Source organism: Ylistrum balloti, unplaced genomic scaffold, assembly GCF_031769215.1.
Source record: "Ylistrum balloti isolate Yb309-2 unplaced genomic scaffold, AGI_CSIRO_Ybal_v1 Utg371130, whole genome shotgun sequence".
In the NCBI taxonomy this organism is placed as follows: Eukaryota; Metazoa; Mollusca; class Bivalvia; order Pectinida; family Pectinidae; genus Ylistrum; species Ylistrum balloti.
The window spans coordinates 469,951-496,966 of NW_026782620.1; the positions used below are offsets into that span (position 1 = coordinate 469,951).

The 27,016-nt window shown below is 33.9% G+C and overlaps 1 protein-coding gene across 1 annotated transcript; it reads left to right on the forward strand.

The window, feature by feature from the left end:
- The first annotated feature begins 6,796 nt into the window (after positions 1-6,796).
- LOC132560921 (centromere-associated protein E-like) lies at positions 6,797-25,846 on the forward strand. The gene is made up of 19 exons (XM_060225626.1): positions 6,797-6,865; positions 7,090-7,753; positions 8,016-8,141; positions 8,491-8,565; positions 9,065-9,292; positions 9,575-9,779; positions 16,080-16,164; positions 16,420-16,795; positions 17,482-17,709; positions 18,231-18,419; positions 18,588-18,692; positions 19,233-19,421; positions 19,590-19,694; positions 20,115-20,219; positions 20,756-20,944; positions 22,252-22,366; positions 23,782-23,873; positions 24,882-25,112; positions 25,635-25,846. The coding sequence occupies exons 1-19, from the start codon at positions 6,812-6,814 to the stop codon at positions 25,844-25,846; spliced, it is 3,573 nt and encodes a 1,190-aa protein (XP_060081609.1). The 5' UTR covers positions 6,797-6,811.
- The last annotated feature ends 1,170 nt before the right edge of the window (positions 25,847-27,016 follow it).

The window sequence follows — 27,016 nt, forward strand, 5'->3', positions numbered from 1 at the left end:
GTGTGAGGTTTTAAATATGCTAGGGTCACTCTGCTGTGATGTTATGAATAACAACATTCTTCTATGATCTGATATGAATGTTGCTTTCCTTTGTGTGTTGGTCTGATGAATGATCATGTTAGCTTTCCACTGTGCTATGTTCTATGTTTTAGAAATATTCTTGGTAACATCTAACTATCCTATGTTTTGGTTTAAGGAATGTGCTTTTTAATGTTTATCTGTTAAATGACATGTTCATCTCTGCTTCATCATATGATTTGATCTTGCCATTCTTGTGAATCTGTACTATAAATTTCAATATTAACACTGCTTATGTTACAGCCATCTATGTAACACTCTAATGCCTGGAATATTCCTGTAAACGTCATTTATTCTATATTTTGAGGTTAGAAATGTTTATGTTAACCTCATTTAGTCTATATTCCGATTTAAGAAATGTTTATGTTAACGTCACCTTTGCTATGTTCTGATATAAGAAATGTTTATGTTAACGTCATTTATTCTATGTTCTAATGTAAGAAATGTTTATGTTAACGTCGCCTTGCTATGATCTGATGTAAGAAATGTTTATGTTAACGTCGCCTTGCTATGTTCTAATGTAAGAAATGTTTATGTTAACGTCGCCTTGCTACGTTCTGATGTAAGAAATGTTTATGTTAACGTCATTTATTCTATGTTATGTTAACGTCGCCTTGCTATGTTCTGATGTAAGAAATGTTTATGTTAACGTCATTTATTCTATTTTATGATGTAAGAAATGTTTTTATCAAATAGAAGACTAAATAAATAACCAAAACAGTTGATACAGATTATGTTCATATTTAGAGGGATGTAATATTTTATATAGATGACGAATATAGGCCAATGACTTCAACTGAATCAGCATAAGAATGGAGGAAACTGCGTACAGAAAATTCCTCCAAAAATAGCTGATGTTAGCTAGTAAGTGAGGCATTAATATTAAATTCAGGAAATAATAAGCAATCTGTTGTCAGAGTGAAAAAAACTGAGCCACTGCAAGGAGTGTAGTTGAAGTCTTGACAGATAGGTTCCTGATGTCCAGGTCACTGCAAGTCTTTACAGATAGGTTCCTGATGTCCAGGTCACTGCAAAGACACAAACAAAAAAGCACAGCAGAATTTGAAATGAAAACGGGAGGGGTGGGAGGGATATTTTTACACTAAAACGCCCACTGATCTCTTTGCTGCCTAAGCTTGACCTTGCAAAATGGCGAATGCACGGCTATGACGTAATGAACATCAAGGGAGTTAACTCTACAGATACAAGGGACATAACTCTAACGACTTTAACTTAAGTTGGAATAGCTGACCGTAAAGAGTGTGTGGTCTTCATATGATAAATTAAATTATTATAATGAAATAATTTTTAATGTTAACGTCTTTTAATCTATGTTCTGATGTAAGAAATGTTTATGTTAACGTCATTTATTCTATGTTCTGATGTAAGAAATGTGTATATTAACGTCGCCTTTGCTATGCTCTGATATAAGAAATGTTTATGTTAACGTCATTTATTCTATGTTATGATGTAAGAAATGTTTATGTTAACGTCGCCTTGCTATGTTCTGATGTAAGAAATGTTTATGTTAACGTCATTTATACTATGTTATGATGTAAGAAATGTTTATGTTAACGTCATTTATTCTATGTTATGAAGTAAGAAATGTTTATGTTAACGTCTTTTTTTCTATGTTCTGATGTAAGAAATGCTTATGTTAACGTCTTTTTTCTATGTTCTGATGTAAGAAATGTTTATGTTAACGTCATTTATTCTATGTTCTGTTGTAAAAAATGTTTATGTTAACGTCGCCTTGCTATGTTCTGATGTAAGAAATGTTTATGTTAACGTCATTTATTCTATGTTATGATGTAAGAAATGTTTATGTTAACGTCATTTATTCTATGTTATGATGTAAGAAATGTTTATGTTAACGTCATTTATTCTATGTTCTGATGTAAGAAATGTTTATGTTAACGTCATTTATTCTATGTTATGATGTAAGAAATGTTTATGTTAACGTCTTTTTTTCTTTTTTTCTATGTTCTGATGTAAGAAATGTTTATGTTAACGTCATTTATTTATTCTGATGTAAGAAATGTTTATGTTGTTATGTTCTGATGTAAGAAATGTTTATGTTAACGTCATTTATTCTATGTTATGATGTAAGAAATGTTTATGTTAACGTCATTTATTCTATGTTATGATGTAAGAAATGTTTATGTTTCATTTATTCTATGTTATGATGTAAGAAATGTTTATGTTAACGTCTTTTTTTCTATGTTCTGATGTAAGAAATGCTTATGTTAACGTCTTTTTTTCTATGTTCTGATGTAAGAAATGTTTATGTTAACGTCATTTATTCTATGTTCTGATGTAAGAAATGTTTATGTTAACGTCATTTATTCTATGTTCTGATGTAAGAAATGTTTATGTTAACGTCATTTATTCTATGTTATGATGTAAGAAATGTTTATGTTAACGTCATTTATTCTATGTTATGATGTAAGAAATGTTTATGTTAACGTCATTTATTCTATGTTATGATGTAAGAAATGTTTATGTTAACGTCATTTATTCTATGTTATGATGTAAGAAATGTTTATGTTAACGTCTTTTTTTCTATGTTCTGATGTAAGAAATGTTTATGTTAACGTCTTTTTTTCTATGTTCTGATGTAAGAAATGTTTATGTTAACGTCTTTTTTTCTATGTTCTGATGTAAGAAATGTTTATGTTAACGTCATTTATTCTATGTTCTGATGTAAAAAATGTTTATGTTAACGTCACCTTGCTATGTTCTGATGTAAGAAATGTTTATGTTAACGTCGCCTTTGCATAAGGCTGTACTTATCATCTCTAGATTGAGGATGTACTTTTGTTTCAATATCTACATCACTTTACTTTGCAGTGCATCACCTTAATATTTCGTCTTTATTTTTGAAGCTTTCGTTTGATTGTGTGTATTAAAAACAATGCCAGCTGTGAATTTCATGTAATTCCGGAAACATGACATGTGATGTTACAAACACATTTATAGATATTGAAAACAAGTATTATTGATGTATGTTATTGTAGGTAGTTAGATAAACTGATCGGTGTAATAGTATTATCAGAAGATGAGAGTGTTGTTTGGATTGTAAGGTCTCACTGAAACATTACCAATACATTAAGTACATTCCGAATGATTCACATGTAGAGGTATCAAATAGTGTTTCCAGAAATAACAAATATCCATAAGTGTGTCTAATATTTAATTATTTTTCACGCGTTCGCAGCAATCATGAAAGATAGACACACGAGTGAAATATATTTGTCATTACTTGAGACAATAAAATGTCCAATGTATTACATTTCCACCACCAAACTTTAGCCTGTATAAGGCAAAAATAAAAGCAAGAAGCTGACTATGCTTTTTGTGGACACTTTTCACCAAGTACAACTTTGTTTATATTTTGCCCTAGTTTAATTGGATTTGATATTATTTTATGATTACGTTCACTTGTTGATATTTTTGTTATTTCGCAGTAAGCGACAAACGGCATTTCATCAACGTGATATTTCTATATGTTTCACTGGCAAAAGTTTAAATAAGTACGTTGTTTGTTATTTCGCAGTAAGCGACAAACGGCATTTCATCAACGTGATATTTCTATATGTTTCACTGGCAAAAGTTTAAATAAGTACGTTGTTTGTTATTTCGCAGTAAGCGACAAACGGCATTTCATCAACGTGATATTTCTATATGTTTCATGGCAAAAGTTTACGTTGTTTGTTATTTCGCAGTAAGCGACAAACGGCATTTCATCAACGTGATAATATGTTTTGGCAAAAGTTTAAATAAGTACGTTGTTTGTTATTTCGCAGTAAGCGACAAACGGCATTTCATCAACGTGATATTTCTATATGTTTCACTGGCAAAAGTTTAAATAAGTACGTTGTCTACAATTGATATATATATATATATAACATAAATGTTTTCATTTATCTTTTAAATAATATCCGTCCTTATTGATGTATCCGCGTGACCGAAATAAATGTTTTTGAGAGGTTTGATATATTGTTTGTTATCAGGGTCTGTCCGAAACATCTTAGGTTAGAACACGAAGAATATCAAAAAGGAAAGTGAGATCTTAATAAAACAGCATTTCTATTATAAAAGAGTATGAATATGGACAAATGTAGAAGCTAAAAAATCACACAACTCCACACATGGTACATAGTATTTGATATCGAGTCTACGTTTTTATTACAATATCAATTCTGTATTTACAGTCTGAATTCACCGAAGATTTTATCACCTAACAAACGTACCCTTTATTTACAACACAAATTATTTGTTAAATCATTTTTAGAACTTTCTGTTTATATAAGCAACAGTCAAACTGAAAAAGCTTGATCAACTAAAGCAAGCAATGAAGAATTAAGATTCGGTTTATTACACGGCATTACTAGTGTGGTACAAAGCTGGGATTGTGACAGCATTGACAAGCCCATGAGAGTGAGATGCAGTGGTAACGCACTCGCCTTTTCCCTCCACGTCAGGGGTTCGACTCCCCAAACAGGCACCAGCCCAACAAAGTGTTTTTTCCTCACATAGAGATTAAGAATTCATTAGAGAGCAACATACCCGCAATCTCTAATTGCTCTAAACCGGCGATGAAACTATGGACTACTATTTGTTGACTACTGTAGATGCTAAAAGTAAAATCTATAACAAAAACGAACGCAACTGTTCCGATCAAAAAAAGAAAATACGTATTGAAGATGTTCGTTTGGCACTGTTGCTCCAGGTAGCACAGGAACGAGGCTTCGACCCTTGTACAAAAATGTAAATCATTTGTAACGAATCCAATTGATCCAGGCCAACACGAGTGAACAAAGTCGATATCATTTGTTTCCCAATTATTGTAAGATAAATGCTATTGGATTTTTCCACACATGTCCAAAGAGAAGTGAGATTATGATGTATTATACTTTTCATGGAATATAATGAAAAGAGAAGCCCCATATACACATATAATGTTGCACTATTACAATTGTAAATATCACTATGGATTTCCCAATGTGTCTATTTTTAGCGTCAGGTTAGACCAATATATCTATTTTTAGCGCCTGGCAAGTTGCCTGCTTAATCACGAGAACACGTCAGTCTTCACGGAAAAGAAAACGAAAGTAGGGTTTTCCGTGGGCATGAACGATATTTAGTCACAGAGGACGTGTTTCAAGACGTCAGGTATGTTTAATGAGTTTAATTTTATAAATGATCTGCAATTTAATTATGCTTGAAAGTATCAGCATCGGTAAAGCTTTCCTCCTCATATCATGCACAAACGGGTGAGCGTTGACGTACGTAACTAGTCCTGTTTGGTAGCCTTCGACACACATAAAATTTGAACATCGGCGTCTATCGTTATATATGTACGTATCTCATTCCAAATTATCTCCGAATATCAACAAACCGAAAATAATTCATGGAGGAATATCCGGTTTCTGAGCAGAAACGAAAATAAAACGGTCTACGATAGCGGAAACGAGGGAAGATCTGCCCTGCCATTCCCAGAGGTAACTTTTGAATTATTTAGCTAATCTCTAACTTGATAAAAATTCCATATTAAGCTGTGTGAATGTTTGGGCAGGTCTGAAGTAAAATAGATTCTATATAGTTTCATATTTATGAATAAATAATAAACAAGCGGAAAACGAAAGCAAACAAAAATAGTCAGTCTATACATAATAAATATATCTGGTATCTGCTTTATGACGGGCAATCTAATCCCAATTTACTTTCATTTGACATTGAATATTGCTATGAGAGTCTTATTTGCTAATATTCATTTGAGGTATACTAGTGACACTGCTTTATAATTGAAAATCAACGCTAGTGCATACTTTAATAAACAGTATGTTAAGATTTCGAGCTAGCATAAACTCCATTAATACAGTTTTTACATGGTACATGAAGTATGTTTTTGGCAGCCAAATGCACAACGATTTCTTAATTTTAAAACAGCAATATACATGAGTTTTCGGAATTTCACAAAACCATTCATGTGATTTCCGTTCTGAATCACCTATGAATGTTTGCACTTTTTTGGTGCGTAAAATATTTGATCTATCTTTAAAAATCCTCACGTTTTGACCTTGATCTTCTTACGAAATATAGAAAACAACCCGCATCGTTTATCACGCACTGCTACATTATGTTTTAATAGATGTAAAAAATCATGTACATACAATATAACTATTAAGCTAGGTACATTAACTAGAGTTACACATTACCGGGTTAGTATGAAGGTTTCTAGGTGCAAGGTACATCCATAATTCGTTATCATTGAGATAACCTGTTATTAATCGGTTATAAAGCATTTCATGATAGCTCTATATAATTTTTAAAAGAATGATAGCGAAGTGGAAAGGACGATTTTTGTTTACTTAAAACAAAGTGAAATAGGTTATATGATTTTAATCAACATAGTATTGCAATTTTTCAAACTCCATATTTCTTAATATAGGTTTTCAGAGAAAATAAAAAAAAAAAATACTCATTGCTGCCTAGAGTTTATGTTGCTGAAGACAATTTCTAGTTATCATTTAGATGATTTAGATCGATCCAAAATATTTTACAGTTTTGCTATATAATAATAAGCTGTATATATCCATAATTCAGGTATTTGTAATTGTAAGGAGAAGGAGAGATAACACAAGAAAAACAAATGCTCTATGATATATGGTCATGAAATGTATCAAGCGTAGCCATTGTTGATTGTCTTTCAGTGTGTGCAATATACATGATGGATTTGTCGTGGTCACGCAGTGAGAAGGCAGATGCGCCAGCATTAGTGCGGGTAAGGCGAATTGAGTTATGACTTATTTCGAAACAATGTTATAAGATTTATAATAATAAGTTTTTTTTACCGATAGGATTTATCATTTCCTAGTAAATCTTTTACCTGTGAATCATCAGTCACAAACTACAGATAAAAGGAACTATAAGATACCCATTCATTGTACATCTTTTTCACGCATATTAGACATTGATATATATTAAAACAAAATGCTTTGTTTTCAGAATCTACAAAGTGAGCTTAATAAATATATCAGGTTGATGAAAGCAGATGTCGGTAAACTCGAAAATGTAAATTTTGCGATAAACGAAGGCACCAGAACGCTTCGAGGTATTTTATGCAAACAATGTTGGAAAGCCGTGAATTCAAAGCACAGTGAGCTACATTCCAATTCCGAATCATCAAACAAGAGAAAGAAAGTAAAAAAGTTGTCACCGGAACACCAGCAGCTTGTTGATGATTTAACTGACAAGTTCTTTAAGCTAGAACGTCATCAAGAGGAAGTCAGTGACGACGAGGATTATTGTACACTACAGGAATACCATGCCCAACAAATGTTGGAACTTGAAAAAAATTATTATAAGGAGTTGAAAGATCTACAGAACGAAATGATTGAAATGCAAGATGGATATGAAAAGAAGATACAGGATAAAGACAACAGAATTCAGAATTTACAGAAACAGCTTGAAAGCGAGATGCGTGGATATAAAAACGAACGCGTTCACCTTGAGTCCGATCTAAATACATCGAAGCGCACCATTGATAGTTTGAAGAGAGATTTAAAAAGGATGCAGGAACAACCAGGAAGCAATAATTCATCCTCATTTTTTCAAAGATCTTTTTCAAACAATAAAGATGCTGAAATCAAAAGATTAAAAGAAGATTTGTGTACGTACGTTTTTAGATGTATCAATATCGTATTGTTTCCATTGTATCTATCTATTAAAGCAGAAGATTAAAATTTAGTGCGATTTAGAAGAGTATTAGATATTCAAGTAACATTGACTTCGTAAAGTTATTTCCGCAACTGTTTTATGAGTTCCTTATTTCGTAGATTTCAGTGAGACAACTTTTATCCAATTCCATTTTTAGACAACATGATCGATACTGCTTTTGTTCTAAATGATTGTATTATTGTCTTACATTTCAGGTTCAAAGGAAACAGCAAATAAACAGCTTCAGTCCCGAATCGATGAATTGTTACGAAAAGAAGGAAATTTAAAAGAGAGGACGGATGATCAGGAAAAAGAATTATGTTCTTTAAAAGAATCACTGAGTGAGTAAACACTGTCTTGTTCGCTCGGTCCTGATGAGTCGAATATATATCTTGGTACATCTTTTAGCCATACAGCTCTTGTATGTCTTTCTTAAAGTTTATTAAAATTGTGTTGGAAATATATGTCTGCTCATACCCTGCAAAATGATGTTTTTTGTCGAGGTAATATACGTATTTATCTATCTATTTTTAAATCATTCTTTCGTCGACAATTAATTTCATGGGTAATCACAGCTCAATAAATGCACTTTGACTTATTGTAATATTTCATAGACATATGAATTTATGGATGTTGATGATTTTACAGACGGTTATTAATTATATAATCCTTAACGTATATATGATTAAGGTTTGAAAGACGCTGAGCTGCAATCGACGAAGTCGAAACTCAAAGAACTGGAGAAAGCAAAGAAAAAAGAATTAGGTACATATTTGATTTAGCATTATTGTTGATCTGTCTTCCTTTGAAATATTCATAACTTCTTTGCTCATTTGTTATTAGAAACCGTCTTGCCTTTTACAAATACTTCATATTAGTTTCTTTCAGTATTATTAAGTGCGTTCCTCTATTCAAAACACCATATATCTTTGGCACATTTTCATCTACCACATAAGCTTCACTAGCATGTATTCCAGTAAGACTTCTTATTTTTCAGCTCTTGATTTTCTGGTGCCTCTTCTTTTTTTAATACAACCGAAAATTGGCACCGTTCAAAATATGCACGTGTTTCTGACATAAATCTAAGATTAAAATATGAAAAAATAGGGAATTTATTGGGGCTAGTGTACCTACCTTTCTAGAATTTGATATTTCTGTTTCGATAACAACAATTATATCAATTGTATTAAAATCTGTCGTTCGTTTGTGTGTCTTTTTAAAAAGCTTCTTTGGTATTCAGCATTTCACCATACCTTTATTTCAGTAATGGGATTGTGTAAAGAACGAAGCGGAATAGGAAAAACTATGGTAGACATGGTAACAAGGGAGTTGAAGAGAAGCGTCGGCGGACTGCTTGATAGAGACAATATTGATCTCTCTATAAAACCGTGCAAAGGACCTACCGATAACCCTAACGGACCGCTTTTCGTTTTGTGTCTTCACATGTCCAGAATAGGTACAAACATACAAGATGCTATGGAGGGAATTCAGGGTACGTTTGTTACTACCATAGAACAGTAATTCAACGTTTTATTTAACGTATTGTTCTGGATTGTTAGTGCTGTACTTTGATTTATTTCTTCTTCTAAGTGCAGTTCATCTGTCTTTCAAAATCACATTGTTAAGGCGGCAATAAATAATACGTTTCATGAATAGTAGCGGATATCTGGGTATCCTCATATGTAATTGCTCAATTGCGAATTTAACGTCCCTGTCAAGACATGCATCTGTTTCGTATTTATCTGCAAATTGTCATTACTTTTGTATTCCACAGCTGCCAAAGGTGTTTTTGTCCTTGTGCTACATCACACAAGTAAAGACAATCTCTCTTCATTGACTCCAACAAGTCTCCGAGTAAGCGGAAGTGAGTACCGACAAATGGGCGGGATTATTGACATGGCGTTCAGTAGTGACGGTGGATTGTATGAGTGTGAGCTCAATGACAACGCTGTTGAAAAGATCGCGTCCATTATGAAGAAGTACTAGACGCGAAGGAACATTAACTGTTTGATGAATATTTATGTTATAATCTGTCATGTACAGCATTTAGACAGGTATAGGTCAATCGAAAATTGGAACCATAGCCAGTAATTTGATGACCATCAGATAAAATATCAACATAAAAGCAAAACTTAGTCGACCTACAAACTTAAAATTTATCCACTTTACGATATTAGAATGACAGATTCATTTTCATATGACTGTATAGATTTACAAATAATTCATAATCATCTTCCAACACAAAAATATATAGTGTATATATGATAAGTAGCGGAGGGTATTTGCGTTTTAAAGTTTTCAAAATTCCTTTGAGTAGAAAAAACGGAAGTGGTGTTCGTATAATCATAGCTACATCCATATAACATCATCGACACCTTTAAAGCTCATGTAATATGAACAAACAATATGCCCAATCAGAAAAAGCATTAACGTTATTTTCCTGATACAGTTATCGAGCCATGCGCTAAAGGGATATTCCACCAATGTTGCAAAGATGTTTTGTTGCACCTTTCGATTATTCAGTTATTGTAAGCGTTAAAATATCCTTCATGTAGTCACGTCGAAACGGCAGAAATGGTGGAAACACCCTTGACTAGTTATAAATTAGAATGTGCAAATATAGCGGTTTGTCATGTGATCATTTTAGAAGCGAGGCTGCAAAAACAAAACTGTAATGTCGGATGATTAGTTGTCCAACAATATAAGCGCTGCATCTTTGTTCCTTTTGCACTTGCTGTTTTCTTCCATTAACTGCAGCCATCTCTCGTACTGTTCCCCAATTATGGTGGGTAGGTTTTGTCTCACCCATTCCGACTTTGTCCTCATTTTCTCTGACGATAAAAAAAGAAAGTTTTCTTTAGTCATAAACGTGTCTCCGTGGTAGTCACCATTTTCGTGTATAAGTGTATTACGCAGCCGCAAACCTGTTGCGATGTCATCAGGGCAGCGTGAACATTTATAAACAGATCTAAAAGGAATCTGCGCAAATAAATAGCGAAAGTTGATAGTATTGGTGAAGTCGAGTCGTGTGATTTCCATATAAGTAGAATATAAGTAGATGGTTTTTGTAAAATTTTCTCAAAGCATTTTATGAAATCCTACCTTGGTCGGAATATCCCTTTAGATATTAAGACAAAGAAGACATTTTGATGGAAATAATATTTATCTTGGCTTTATTTTCAAGTTTCCAGTTATTTATTCGAGTTGATTCAGCAGATGTCTTTTTGACATTATTACCTGTATGGATAATTGTCCAATTGCAATTATATTGCCATCATTGTATTGTATTGTTATCACTTACCAAACTGCATTATCTTGATTTGATCGCTGTTTTTAGCAAAAATAGCCGATTGCATTGTAATTTTTATAAAATGCCCCTTGCTTGTCATTGTTTAAAGTTTCTTGGCAATACAAAAGGAACAATTAGTGAGGTTATACCCGACAGAGTTATCTTCAAGAACTAGTAAAACATATCTATTAACTTTTGTAGAGTGAGGTTTAAGTGATAACGTTTCATTTGACCGATTGAACATTTTCACTAGTGTCAACATATCGTGTTGAAATTTCAGGTACAGAATGGCAAAAACGCTATATATGTTTTGGTTTTGTACAATATGCGATGTACGCTTGAAGTGCACTCAGTGGGGAAGAAGAAACTTGGTCGATTAAGGCAATCGCATTATGGACGAGCCATATGAGAGCAATCCGATCGGAATTGATCCCAGAATATGTGTGAAATGTAATTTCCTTTTCTTAAAGCATAACCATGTATTATTGTGTTCTGCCTAATGAAGCCAGATTTTCATATATCAGATTCATGTACTAGGTATACAATCAAAAGTATATACACGTTTGTTTAGCTTCAGTGTCCTCTTATCGGTATGATTGTAAACGTTTCATCAACTTGTCTTTAAACACGAAGGCCACAAACATCATGGATAATCCTACAGGAATCTTCATTTTTTAATATTTTTCCATTAATGCTGACGCAATGTAACCACATAAATGAGCACTGCATGAAATATTCATTGCTTTGGTCACAATGCCTTCGTTGGAAATTTTAAAGCTTCAGAAATCCAGACAGCCTATATTAAAATGGTGTTTAAAGTAAAATCGTTGTTCTTGTTAGGAGATCAGATATTAGTTATCAATGTACGATTGCCGACGAGTTATTTCTATTATTAGAATATCGCGCACCAGATTAAAAAAGACTTTCGTTAATATGTGACTGGATTTGGAGAGTAAAATACATGTTACTGAAAAAGAGATCCTTATAAAGAAAGAATATCCCATCGCAGTGAGACGAAAAAGATGAAGTGATCAATGCCAAACTAAACTAAAATATGATAGAATATATTGCACTTCTATTTCATTTTAACAATTTAGACACAGCAGCAGCAACTAGTAGGAGTTTGATATTTGCCCCCAAGTTTGTTTCAATGGAGTTGTCCGAAAGAAACCGCCTAAATTGTCTTTATTTCAGTATCTCAGTATACTGTATGTACTTAAGAAGGACGTGTTGCATACCGTCCAAAGTTCAATTTGATTTTTTTTACTCTACATGTGACGCGTCTTTAATGTAAACTGCAGACAGGCACTTGTGTGTCTTTCATTGAAAACTAAACGGATTTATGCTGTCTGTTAATAATTTTTCTCTTTTCAAAAAAAATGCTGAGGGATTAAATGAGCTGACGTAGATGATCACATGACTTCACATGTGAGTGTATAAAAATCCTTATATTAATTAAAAATCCTTTCCAAATATGAGAGGGGATATGTGAGCGATCAAAATTAGCAGTACTTGTAATGACGTAAAAATCGACCCGAAACTCGGTCCGACATCAATACCACTTTTTATTGATAATGAATAAAATCTTTTAAATCGAAGAAACTAACGACGACAACGGCGACTAATACTTATAGTATATCATGTATAGTACACTTTTCGACTGATAGGAACTACTTGACCAATCTGCTATAAGTATTTGTCTTAATTCACTTCTGATAGATAATTAGTTCCGAACTTGATACATGTTCAGTGAAATGCAGTTAATTCTAAGTCTTTCAATTTTGCGATAAAGGGTGACAAGACAAACCCTGACAATGTTTTCTAATAGGTATGTGGTGTTAGACATTCTCTCTAACGTCATTGTGTTGGCGATTCATTCATGTACTCTAACGCGTTATAGATTATGAATATTTTCACAGTAGCTATGGACCACTTAAAAATAATTATAATAATTCAATACATTGTTGTAATGAATCATTTCCCGCAGGTGACAAGTACATTATGAGAATAGTTTTTCGTATGACAAAACCGGTTGATAAAAGGTGTTTTAGGTTCCAATGCCTACACAAATGAATCATATGTGTACTGAGAGCTAATTTGTAGTGATGGAGATCAAATGTGTAGGATTTTTTGGCAACACTAATGCAATAAGGCAAATAACGATGTAGGCGACGGCGAAAAAGTGATTGTGAATGTCGAGATATGTAACGTGTGTATATTGAAAGACTTCGTTCTAACGCGTTTCAAGATACCTTACTTGACCTAAGGCTAGAAAAATGTTTCCCCTCTGTGGAATCCTAACAATAACGAAAAATAACATTCTTTAACTTCCAGATGACAATGTATTATTACGGCCCTTGTTCTGGTTATACTAAAATATTTTGTCTATACAACATAGATTATTTCATCTCTGTTATCATACTAGCAAAAAACAGTTTACTCTCCCATAAGTTTCTTTTACGTACAGACTCTCATGGAATGGAATGTTGCCTTTTGGAAATCTTCCGATCTATCATTGAGCAAAGGTGAAAATTGAGTTCCGAACGATGTTCCTTGTAAAGGCAGTAAAATGTTTTTTATTCGCAACCTTTTGTTTTCCATTTTGAATTATAATCTATCAAAATCATCAAGGTGATAACATTATAGGTTATAGGCGTTACCTTCGCATTTATCTTTTATCAAAGGTGTCTTCAGCTGTTTGTTATACATTTCGCTCCATTAAAATGATTTACAATGGAAAAACATCATCGTCAGCTTATTTTCATCTTATTTGCAACACCTGGCTTGTATTTGAGTGTTATTATCGACTTATTTTATGATCAGACCTTTGATAAGCATGCTTGATTATTGTGATTAATAAAATATTGCTAGAAATGAAGCTTGAATTGTCTTGCATTAAGATTTGTAATAGAACTGAAAGCAAAAAACCATCTATTGTACACATAATCTTTGTAATTCACATTTCTTAGTAACATACATGTCGAATATTTGTTTAAAGTGATAAGCAACGGATTCAAATACACATATTATAAAGCAAACTACTGTATGGTACGTTTGTGAATGAATGTATTTACTTTTTTGATAGATGCCTTAAATATTTTTTAAATGTTTAAAAAACGAATGGATAATTGCTTAGTATCATTAATGAGAAACTAACGAATTTCACATGTGAATAATTGTTCAGTCGAGAACGAAAATGACTATTTATACAGTAGAAAAAAAATTGCTTATTCTCTGCAGGAATGAGGTAATAAAAAGTGATAATTTAAATAGTCAGCAGACAAAACTCAATAACTGATACAATGATACTGAAATTCGGTAAACTCTACTTAAGATACTTTAACATTTAATATGATATACAAGTGTTATGTATCAAACTTTCATAAACCAAAATCATGTTTAATTCTCAAAACAGGAAACAGGTCCACTCAGATATAAAATCAGATGCGCAACTATCTTTAAATGGAAGATTTCTTTTCATTTTAGAAAGACATGTTTTGTTCAATACATGTGAAATGCAATTACAATTTATTTGAATAAGTTTTAGTTTCTTGTTAATCTTCTTGCGCATGTTGACTTCTTATAAATGTCCCGTTACGGTACCTCGTAAGGAGACAAGAGGTCTTACGGAATGGATGACATGTGAGATTGCCCTTCTCGCGAGCTTCAAAATGTCTACCTGTTATAATGTTATTGAGATTGAAAATTGGTCGCCTTAGAATCTTTAGCTCGTGATTTGAGGATTTCGTATTCGATGAACCAGGTATTTTTACTTTTTTTCCCCTTCAACGATATAGGATTTGTTAAAGTATGTTATATCCTGACAGCCAATGTACATCTATATATGTGTCCTCTATTCAAAATAGATTGATGAGGATTTCAGAAATGACTTTCTCATTCTAGCAACTTTTAATGGGCACTTTTAATTTTCATGTAGACCTGGCACATACGGAACGAGGGGACGGAGAACACGCGAGATATCACAAAAATATCTTTATATATAGATTATTGATTCATCAGGTATCACACTACTTATACACATTTATGTACACAAAATTGAAGTAAAAATAATCTCTTTCACAAAAAGTCACGGCAGGCTCACAGCAAATCTATCATGGAAATGTAACATTTTGAACACATGGGTCTGAGAACATGTTAAAAGTGTAACTAAATATTTCTCGACGGGTTCATACTAAATTAATACCATTTTACCTATTGTTGACCTAGCCTCCTCGTATAAATAATTGCAAATTATGGGAGATAAATCTTAATTAAACTGTATTTCGTTTTGAGGTCTCTTTGTTCAACGTGAATGTTCACTGGTGTCAAGGTATTTTATTAGTTGATCTGTTGAAGAGTGTCCTATCGAAAAGTATCATAGTCACTATTGAAATAATAACTATATTATATTATATAACATAATCATAACTTTAATGAGTAAGAATCGAGGCGTTACAGTACCCAGGTTACCAACTCGCGCGCGCCGCGCGCGCGCGCGCGCGCGCGCGCGCGCGCGCGCGCGCGCGCGCGCGCGCGCGCGCGCGCGCGCGCGCGCGCGCGCGCGCGCGCGCGCGCGCGCGCGCGCGCGCGCGCGCGCGCGCGCGCGCGCGCGCGCGCGCGCGCGCGCGCGCGCGCGCGCGCGCGCGCGCGCGCGCGCGCGCGCGCGCGCGCGCGCATTATTGCATTCGCCTGTGCTCATTGTGATACTTTAAACGTTCGGTTTTCAAACATTCTTATGAGTATATTTGTAACAAAACGCTATTGTATACTTTAAAAGAAACAAAATTTGCTGAATATGTTCGGCGGCATCACTTCATTTAAAATACATCCTGTAAACCAAACATTCCATGCTCCAAATGGTGACAACTTGTATTGATTATTTTCTTACTTGGATTTGTATTGGATGCTTAGTATCCTAATCTTTAATCGCTGGGACGGAGTCTTATAGATTTATGCTTTCTGGGATAATTCACACAAATATCTGTTTTAGTCAAACAGGCGGTTTGGAAACAGATACAACGATGGCTGGTATAGGCTCTTCCAACGGTGACAAATTCGACGAGATAACGGTGAAGGTTTGTTTTAAAAAAGATATCCATTATTATATTGATGACTAGTTGATCTACAAATAATGTCATTGTTTTAAACTAAATGCTGTTGGTGATAAACAAAATGCAGAAATGATTTTACCCATATTACTTATGTACCCTCTTCTACTGCTGTCAGGTTTTATAACGTTTCAGCATTGCAAATACGATGAAAATAATTCGCATATGTTTGTGCAATTGCCAAGGTAAAATATGATTTTTTTTGTCTTAAAATTATTTTAGGCCATACGAAACGAAATGACCAAATATATACGACATCTTGAAGCAACCGTCGGAAAGCTGAAACGACTACCTAATCTCGAGGATAAGTACAATGAATTAAAAAACGAGATATGGCATATGGTGTGCAAACAATGCAGATCGAAAACGCTTTATTTATCAAGTGAAAAATTGAATAAGATTGGAACGGCAATATCACATCCGCTAAATGAAACAGATACAGACAGAGTTGATGAGCTCAACCATGAAATAAAGATATTAAGGGAGAGAATAAAGAAGAAAGACGAGAAAATTGAAGAAATGGAGGAAGAAAAGAAAGCCACTTACAAAACTTGCAAAAGGGATTACACTAAAGCCACAAAAAAGAAATACGACAACGGTAATTTTACTAGAGAGAATGTTTCCAACACCACCACCACCACCACCACCACCACCAAATATACAAACCACCACCACCACCACCTTCCACCATGTCTTTGAGTTTATCATATCTGTTTCATCCTATTGAGAATCAATGTTTTCGTTTAAGCTACAGTTTTCCCCATCTCGAATGTGGATTCTAAGGTCACCGTAGTCATAGAAAGTCATTATCCAATTAGCAGTTTCACCGATCAAATGTTTTACAAAATGAATTACAACGTTATTGAAATAGCTAAATTCGGTTTCTGACAAATAGCCAACCATTGATGTATGTTTTAAAACGAAGGGGAGCGAGAACATTCTTGTCTTACATACATTTTCATATATTTACATACATTAAGAAGTCTGTACAAAAGACACACAAGAAAACAGCGCATTTCAATACAAATTAAGAACAAGATATAGCATAGCCAAATAATGAGTTAAATTGCTTCATACATCTGTGAACTCCTCCAGGCTTCGGTAGTGATGCCAAAGGCCCACGTTTTTTTAATCTTAGGAGGTCACAAGGATCATTCAAAACTGATTGACAGAAATAACACAATTTAGATCGGTAGTGCACCTGCCCGATAATTAAACAAATTTCGTAATTTTCATATCTCTGATAATTTAAAACCAACTTCAACACTTATCTCTGATTTCTAGAGGAGACGCAGGATGAATTTCAAGTTCAAGAGGATAGGAAGGAAGCCCTCAACGAATTTAATGAGGAAAATGAGGAGCATAGCAGCAATATATCTGAAATGTCCCAACTTCAAACGGAGAAACAGGCATCACAGAACGAGAAAGACTCCCTCAACAGGACCAACGAGGAGATGGCATCCATAGAGGAAGGCCTACAGCGCGAAATTGACAATCTTACACGACAACTCGGTAAGACTTGTTTTTGTTGATTGTGGAACCGATATTGTTGACCAATGCTTTTTATCATACGTTTATATGATTGTAATGTCCGCAACAAAGGAGACAATATTCTTTTAATAATTGTCACTTTATATTCTAGTACTCGTTTTATAATTATAAAAATATCTCCTACGCAAAAGAGGAAATAATACAGTTTCATATGCTGGAAAAAGGGAAGAATCTGTCAGTATTGTATAAGCTCTCTAGAAAAGGCTAAAAATATAACAGTCTCGGGTTAAATTTCTCACCAGGAACAAAGAGGAGATTTCCTTCTCCATGGTGGGTCTACAGAGAAACATAGGTACAGTAATTAGCGAGTGTAATTACACACTTGTGTACTTCCCTTAGTGAGCTGTAATACAGGTTTGTTTTGAAAATTAATTTTACTGGTAGATTTGATCTTTAGTTAAGTGTTGATCTTAAAACATTCGGGAGATATAGGTTGTTCTTAACTGGTATATAACATTCACGCTTTTCTTACATGTCACAAGATGACACCAAGGCTGAGCTAAATACCATTAAAAAGAAAAACGAAGAATATGTTAGAGACATATCACAACTACAGACGGAGAGACAGACATTACAGGACCAGACAAACTCCCTCAGAACGACCAACGAGGAAAATTCATCCGTAATGCGGGATTTGCGGTTGGACATTGAAAGATTGACAACACAATTCGGTAATACTCATTTATTATGTATTGTTCTGGAGTGAGATGTGTAATGCTGTATGTTTTTAAGGTGAAAATGCATTTTATCCGTTTAAGTGATGAAGGTTTCAGAATTGTTCTTGAAAGAAAAAAGTTCTCCGGGTATATCACCTTTCTTAATTTGGTTTATGTCAAAAGATCAAGCACAGACTGAGCTGGCTAACGTTAAAAACGAAAATGAGGATAAGTTATCTACTATGGAGGGTCTACAGCTGGACCTAGTGAAGCTGACGAGAAAACTCGGTAAGGTTTTTCTTCATGGTCAAGTTGGTCTTTTATACCGATCAATATTTTTTGTTACTTATTTATAACATATTTTATGTGGCATGAGCCGAAGAGTTAATTAAGGAGACATCAAGCCGTGAATACTTTCTCTTGATATCCGTGGACTCGTTCCATGATGCGTAAAGGTATTTTTAATGCAACAGATGAAAATGATGCTGTTTCATGAGCTGTAAAATTAAAGAAAGAAATCTCAGTATTATAAGATCTGATGACGAGGATATTGATACAAAAGATCTTAAAATTTCCCCATCAGAACAAAAAGGAGATGTACTTTTCAATGGAGTCTCTACAGCGAAACTTTATCACAATACTTAGAGAATTAAATTACACAGTTGTATTCTTAACATAGTGAGTTGTAAGGTATATTTTTGTTTTAAAAATTACTTTAACTGGTAGATTTGATCCTTGGTTGGGTATTGGTCTTAAAACAGTTATTCGGGAGCTATTGGTTGTTATAGGTTGGTATATAACATTCTGGGTTTACTTACATGTCTCAAGATGAAACCCAGGCTGAACTAACTACTATTAAAAAGAAAAACGATGAATATGTTAGAGACATATCACAACTACAGACGGAGAAACAGACATTACAGGACCAGACAAACTCCCTCAGAACGACCAACGAGGAGAACTCATCCGTAATGCGGGATTTGCAGTTGGACATTGAAAGATTGACAACTCAATTCGGTAATACTCATTTATTATGTATTGTTCTGGAGTGAGATGTGTAATGCTGTATGTTTTTAAGGTGAAAATGCATTTTATCCGTTTAAGTGATGAAGGTTTCAGAATTGTTCTTGAAAGAAAAAAGTTCTCCGGGTATATCACCTTTCTTAATTTGGTTTATGTCAATAGATCAAGCACAGACTGAGCTGGCTAACGTTAAAAACGAAAATGAGGATAAGTTATCTACTATGGAGGGTCTACAGCTGGACCTAGTGAAGCTGACGAGAAAACTCGGTAAGGTTTTTCTTCATGGTCAAGTTGGTCTTTTATACCGATCAATACTTTTTGTTACTTATTTATAACATATTTTATGTGGCATGAGCGAAGAGAAGAGTTAATTAAGGAGACATCAAGCCGTTAGTACTTTCTCTTGATATGAAGACGAGGGTAATTATTTAAAAGGATCAGACCAACTTCCTCACCAGGACCAAACAGGGACGTCCTTCACCATGGAGAGTGAAACAGTCACAGTAATTAGAGAACTAAGTGATACAATTGTGTTCTTAACGTAGTGAGCTGTAATGTTCAAGCATGTTTTAAAATGTATATCTAATTTTTGGAATTGATAAAGGGTTTGGTATTGATCTTAAAACAGTTATTCGGGTGTCCTTCATCTCAGTATATGACCTTCATAATTATTTTACATGTCAAAAGATGAAAACGAGGCTGAACTATCTACCGTTATAAAGGATAGCGAGGAGAAGTCAACCACCATTGATGGTCTACACCGTGACATGGAGAGGTTAAGAGGAGAACTAGGTGAGATTTTTGTTAGAAATTTGAATGACTGGATTAACAAAGTCATCTTGACAAGTTGTACATTAAAGAAAGAAGGGTACTGTTTACTTATTATTACTGGCGGCAGCCGCTACCCTCCATTTATATATATTTTAAAGTTCTGATAACTTAAAGCGAGAAAATTAACAGCGAAAACAACCCAGTTCCAAAGTAAGAAAGTAAGAAATAGAGAAAATGAATACCTGCAGTGTCAGCGTCTTCAGCTTCACAGACAACACCCATCATATAAATCTTGGTCAATCCAAGTAAGTAATGTAACGATATCAAATTAGAAAAAATAGTATACAATACCAGAACAAACAAATAGGAATGCGTCGGAAAATGATTGCTGGACAGGTAAGGATTTGATTTTTGTGATGTAAATGTCTTTTGAGTTCTAGTTTTGATTACATCACTCAACCTACCTGATAAGAAAACTACAAAACTGAAGCTGTAGGTTGACATTTCGTCAATGTTAAGATTATTTGTAGATAACACTCGTTATCAATTGTTCATAGATGCAATGCAGACAACGCTAGCTGCCGTTCAAATGAAAAACATGGAATATGGAAGTGACATATCAGAACTAGAGACGGAGAAACAAACATTACAGGGTCAGATAAACTCCCTCAATAAGACTAAGGAGGAAATGTCATTTACTATGGATGGTCTTCATAAGGACATCGAAAGGTTGAAAGGGAACTTAGGTGAGGACTGTGTCGAACTTAATATGCATGTATAAGAATTTTTTTTCAAGTTTTTCTCCATAATCACATACAACTATACAATCTCACCTCACAATAATCCAAATTTGTATACACACATACATTTCAGTAGCATATTGCACTGTACAACTTACACCTAATGATATAAATTTGTATACACACACATTTTTAATAGTATACTGTAATATACAACTTACACACCATGGTATAAATCTGTATACACACATACTTTTGAATAGCATACTATCCAACTTACACCAATGATATACTTTGTATATGTACTATCCAACTTACACATAATGATATAAATTTGTATGTACATGTGTTTATGATATTACTTTGTATATACAGGTACTTTAGAGGTACACATATAAAGTATATTGTATCTTACATCTTACACATAATGATATAAATTTGATATATAATTATATATTGTACATGTGTTTAGATAGTATAGCGACACTGTATATTTTCATAAAAACATGTGTTCACATATATCTGTATGTCAAGTTGATCAGCACACAATTTAAAGTATAGTTGATATAACTTTTATTTTAATCAGCAGAAAAAAAACGTTCTTTTATCTTGACTTACTACAAACAGAAAAAAACTGAAAATTAACGTTTTTATTTTTTTAAATATCCATTTGTCTAATTTGTAGAAACAACGAAAATTGAACCCAACGAAAATAAATGAATCCACAGTAGTTGTATAATTTTTATTTTAATCAGCAGATTATCTTGTTTTTAAATATCCATGTATTTTTTCTTGTTTTTTATATGTATTTTCATATAACACCATATCTTCTATTTTATCATAATAGTTAATGTATTTTTCCCTTCAGAAATTGTAGGTACTGTATTTTTCAACTTACAATAGTAAATACAGTATCTCATGAGAATTAGTAATACATGTATAAGTTACTGATTGTCATTCCAATGTTGATATGTTATATATTGACTGGTGAAGGGGTCGCGGTGGCCTAGTTGTTAAGGCGCTTGGCCGTCTTTATCACTAGCCTTCCGGGTCGCGAGTTCATGATCTACGATTGGCACTCGCCAGGTACTTGTCGCATGTTATCGGGTGTTTCCCTGGAGAACTTAGGCTTTCCTCTACCACCCAATCTTGACAAGTCCTTAAATGACCCTCTCCGTTGATAGGACGTAAAGTAGCAATGAACAATGTGAAACGTTGACACCACTTCTCTCTGAAAGATTTGTTCCAGATATGATTCTTAGTTTGGTTAACAATGTATATATGAGTAACTAAACCATTTTATGTGCTTAAAGAGAAAACGATTGCTGTGCTTGCTAACGTCCAAAAAGAAAATGACAACTACGCTAGAGATTTAGTTCAGCTTCAAACAGAGAAACAGACTTTACAGGATCATGTGTTAATAACGATGTAAAGAATTTAGTGGATAAATTTCATGCGTCAAATTCAAGAAAAACTGTTCAACACAATCATAATCCAAACTCGAATTCAATGAAACGAGGAAACAGCACACTCCTGAAACAGAACAAGGATATTAAGACCATGTGTTTCGGAAGAAAACGCGTCTTCTGTTTCATCGACAACAACAGCCATATTAATCTTGGTCATCTCAAGTAACTTATTTCACGTTCTTGAAAACAACAATGAAACCAGCAGGGAAACTAATGATCATCAAACACGTCCAGCTTTATATGACACAGAAACAAAACTAAACGTGAAGTGAAACGACTTTGCAAAGTCCTTGTGATCTGTTTTGATAAGCTCTTCTACAAAATTCATATGAAAACAACACGGGTGCACATCTATTATGTCAACATATATAACATTCCGTATAAAGGAAAAGCAATTTGCACATGCAATAAAGGTATCCGATACAAAATGTGTTTTTTTATAGATGTTTATGTAAAAAAAAATTACATATATATGACAAGCTGTGTACACTACCTCGGTAAAAATAATAAAATAAACATCATTCATCGACTACAAAGGAAAAGCAATTTAAGAACAAGTTTGTAACAACGAAACCACCAGGTATACATGACATCAAATATACGTTTATATCATACATATTTTTGACTTGTATTTTAGAAATGTAATAACAGAAAATTGGATTATACAGCTTAATGGAAAATTGTAAAAAAAAAAAGAATTGAAATGTGTGGCTATTACCATGCAAAATTTATCAAATATTAGATGTTTATTTGTAGTTGAAAAAAAATGCAAAATATCTGCTATTACAACATTATTACAATGACAAGCTGTGTACACATTTATATACCTCAAGGTAAAAATAATAAAATAAACAGGTGTTCTTGAATATTGAGCAAGGCTTTTTATATTTTGTGTTTGATATGACAAAGTTATTAGGTGCCTCATCCGTGTTACTAAGTATACAATTGCTGCTGATGTCATCATGGTATATATGTATGTTTTCTGGTTAAAACAAGAAAAAAAATAAATACATATAAATTCTTCAAGAAATACATCTGAAATTTCAATGTGATATGATAAAGCGGTCAGTGAAAATATTATAGCAAATGTTTTATTATTGTCAACATCATGGGTGTACATATGCTTTTTACATGAGGCATCTGATAACAAGGTTACACCTTTATATAAAGAAATATTCAGATATATGTAAAGAGAATAATTTATGTTTGATTAGATCGATTTGTGATTCCTTGATATTTCTTTTATACTACATTTTCCGTTGTGTATTAATTAAATGATATGACGATGGCATATACCTTTTGTTGCCGCATATGTATATAGTTGTGAACCTTTTATGAATACTTCAACCGTACTTTAGATGCCTCACGTACTAGTATTTATGTTTCCAAAGCGAAAAAGGATGAAGAATTCCACAAAATCAAAATGGAGTTGGAAGAATGTCAGCGCGTTAAAAGGAAAGCAGTTGGTAAGTGGCCTTCTTGTATATTGTGCTATATCCACAGTAATATGTAAGTGCAGATATTTGAAAAGGAATCGTAATTCAGACACAAAATTGATAAATCAGTTGCGATATAGTCACCACACAAGGCTTTTTGATAAAAAGACAGCTAAGCATAATAGAATTATGCAACAGGCAGTGATCTATACAAATGCTTTCCTTGTAGTAATACTATAAATCAGGTGCACAACAGACATATAATACATAATACACACACCACCACCATCACCACCTCTCTCTTTCTCACCAAACACACACACACCACCAACACCACCACCATAACCACACACCCACCCACACACACACACACACAAACACACACCACCACCATCACCATAACCAGACTTCCTTCGTCACACACTTATTTATGAATATGGCTTGGCATGTGCGTTGTTTTTCGAAAAAAGTTATCAACCATAGGCGCTTAATTATGATTAATCATGTAACTAATAATTAATGAATATGTGCTGATAGTCGTGGTCATGTACAAGGAAGGAAAATCCTATGTCCTATTGGTCACTTGCAAATCGAAGGAGGGTCAGCAAAACAGACAGAAGTCTCAATACACCAGCACTCTAGAATTTTTTTCGATTTGCTAATTGTTAGGGTATGATATATCAATTGTAACTAAAATAAAATGTTCCTGATTATTCTTGAATCGAAGCTGTATTTCAAAACACTGGTTTAAATACGATCAAAGTGAATAGGTATTCATGTCAAAATAAGTGCAATAATATAAAATTTAATTGTTATATTCATAGCAATATATGAAATAAAATAAAAAATAAAGAGTCTCCTTTTTCTGATGGATACAAGTATGTTGCTATCCATAAAAGGAAAATGTTCAATAGGAAAATTATCACGCTGATGCATTTGGTTGAAAGTTCATGTTGGAAAAGGTCGGGATAAGTGGCAGCTGTAGAAGAGTCTTTCGTGTCCTCGATTTTGATATACGCCTTATCTATATCCATTTAGTGATGACATTATTGCGGAGCAGCCGCAGTGGTTTGGGCAAAACCATGGTAGACATGGTTATCAAGGAGTTGACAAGATACCTAGAGGGACGATTCGACTCAAACAGCACTGATATTTCTATTGTACTCTGTGAAACATCAACGAATGCATCGAAAGGACCTTTGTTCGTGCTATGCCTGAATATGTCGAGAGTCGGTACAAATATACAAGACGCCCTGGAAGGTACAAAAAGTAAGCCTTTGAAAATTACCTTCTCATTGTAACACGGAACACAGAGATTACAAGCTCAATTAAAAGTCATCTGTATATATAAGATGTATATCAAGGGTTAATGATATAACCAGCGCTGAAACCAAATAAATATCACAGATATATTGTTCATATTTTATATAGTCACTCTAGCAAATCATATGCTTACATCTTGACCTGAAAGCTTTAGTTTCGATGAGAAGAAAATATGTGCAACTACAATTGTAAAACGCATACATGTTCGTCGTTGGTTACTACACTACCTACATGACTTAAAATATATGTTTTATCAACATTTTGAAGTGACATATCTACATGTATTTCCTTGTTTATCAGAAAGAAAGGTATTACATTTTCCCCTTTATTTTATGTCTTCATATATGCATCTTGTAATTTGTTCTCGTAACCACGATTAGAATGTAGACATTGCAACAATATTATTGGTTTGAATTAGTTTGACTATGTAAATAGCAAACATGTTCACAATCAAAATTACCTTTGCAGGTCATAGAGACGTATATGTCCTCGTACTTCATCATACCAACAAGGACAATTTGTCTGAGATGACACCAACGAGTCTGCGTGTGACCGGAAGTGAATTACGTCAATTAGGTGGGATCATTGACATGGCGTTCACCAGTGAAAACGGGTTGTACGAATGCGGGCTCAATAATACTGCTGTCGACAAAATAGTAACTGCTCTGAAGAGATATTGAAAGTTTAACAAAAAGATGTTTTTTATTTACTTGGTGGGCGATAGCTTCATCTAGAAACAACGCAACACAAATGTAAATAGAAACATATATGACGATTGTTTTCGCTACATCAAATACGATGTTTGTCGATCGTTTTAATCTTTGAATAAAAAAAACAAAGTGCAATATGCCTATCAGAATATGGGAAATACAATAACATTTAAGCTATACCGATTTCCCTGCAAATATGCATTGAGATTATGAGGTGTATGTGATTTCTCTAGAGGTCGTAAGTGAAAAATATATTCTTTTGGACATTGAGGGCACTAACCAAGGCAAACATTATATTTCAAGAATTTGGAGATCATTTAACTCATACGATTGAATGCAGAGATCGAGAAAGTAAATATTCCCACAAGTATGCAAGTACACAAACTTAGGTTGTTAAAACGGTAAATTGATTTTAAAAGTATTGTTTTGCTCTGCATGTGACAATACATTCCTACAAGTGGTATTGAAATGTATTTTCGTATTAAAAGTTACCATACTGTCCACGCAGAGAGCATTATAGCTGTTAATGTCCGGTTGCCAAAACACGTCTATTTTAACCAATTACCTTGATAACCGCATATTTCCAGCTTCTTGATTGTGAGATCACAGAGTTGATAACGAGACACCGTCAATAAAAGTGCAAGTGATAGACAATGTGTTGTTATCAATCTCATTAAGCAACTCGATATATTCAGTCCGATATGAAAAGAACTTGTAAGTCAAGAGAGTGGCATCATTTTGGCACGGGTATGACAATACAGAGGATGTTTAAGGGAATACGACAGGTTTTTATAAACATTAAGGTGTCTTTTGTACAAGATTTCAGATAACTTATGGCATACACTGCTGGTGGACTGTTGGTCTCCTCGGTTTGCCGTAACCTGCACGCCAATGTTAATTTATTCGAATGGTGACACGGTTCAGAACATAGACATGTACCTAACGTTGCTCTCAACACTGATATGTAAACATTGCGAAATTTACTTAATCATAGGGCCAGTGTACCTCACCGTTTAGAATTTGATTTTTCTTTCGATCATATCGGCTAGGCTTTGATATTCAGGTCTTTAGCGTCACTGACGGGTCCTAAAAGTACGAAACAGCTGTATGATGCCCTGTAACTCATTCTTTGGCTCTACA

Excerpts from the sequence above, each read along its gene's own strand:
- LOC132560921 (XM_060225626.1), top strand. The coding sequence starts at position 6,812 with ATGGATTTGTCGTGGTCACGCAGTGAGAAGGCAGATGCGCCAGCATTA. Across the intron at positions 9,780-16,079 it reads ATCGCGTCCATTATGAAGAA|TCAAACAGGCGGTTTGGAAA; the intron begins GTACTAGACGCG and ends TATCTGTTTTAG. Across the intron at positions 16,165-16,419 it reads TCGACGAGATAACGGTGAAG|GCCATACGAAACGAAATGAC; the intron begins GTTTGTTTTAAA and ends AAATTATTTTAG.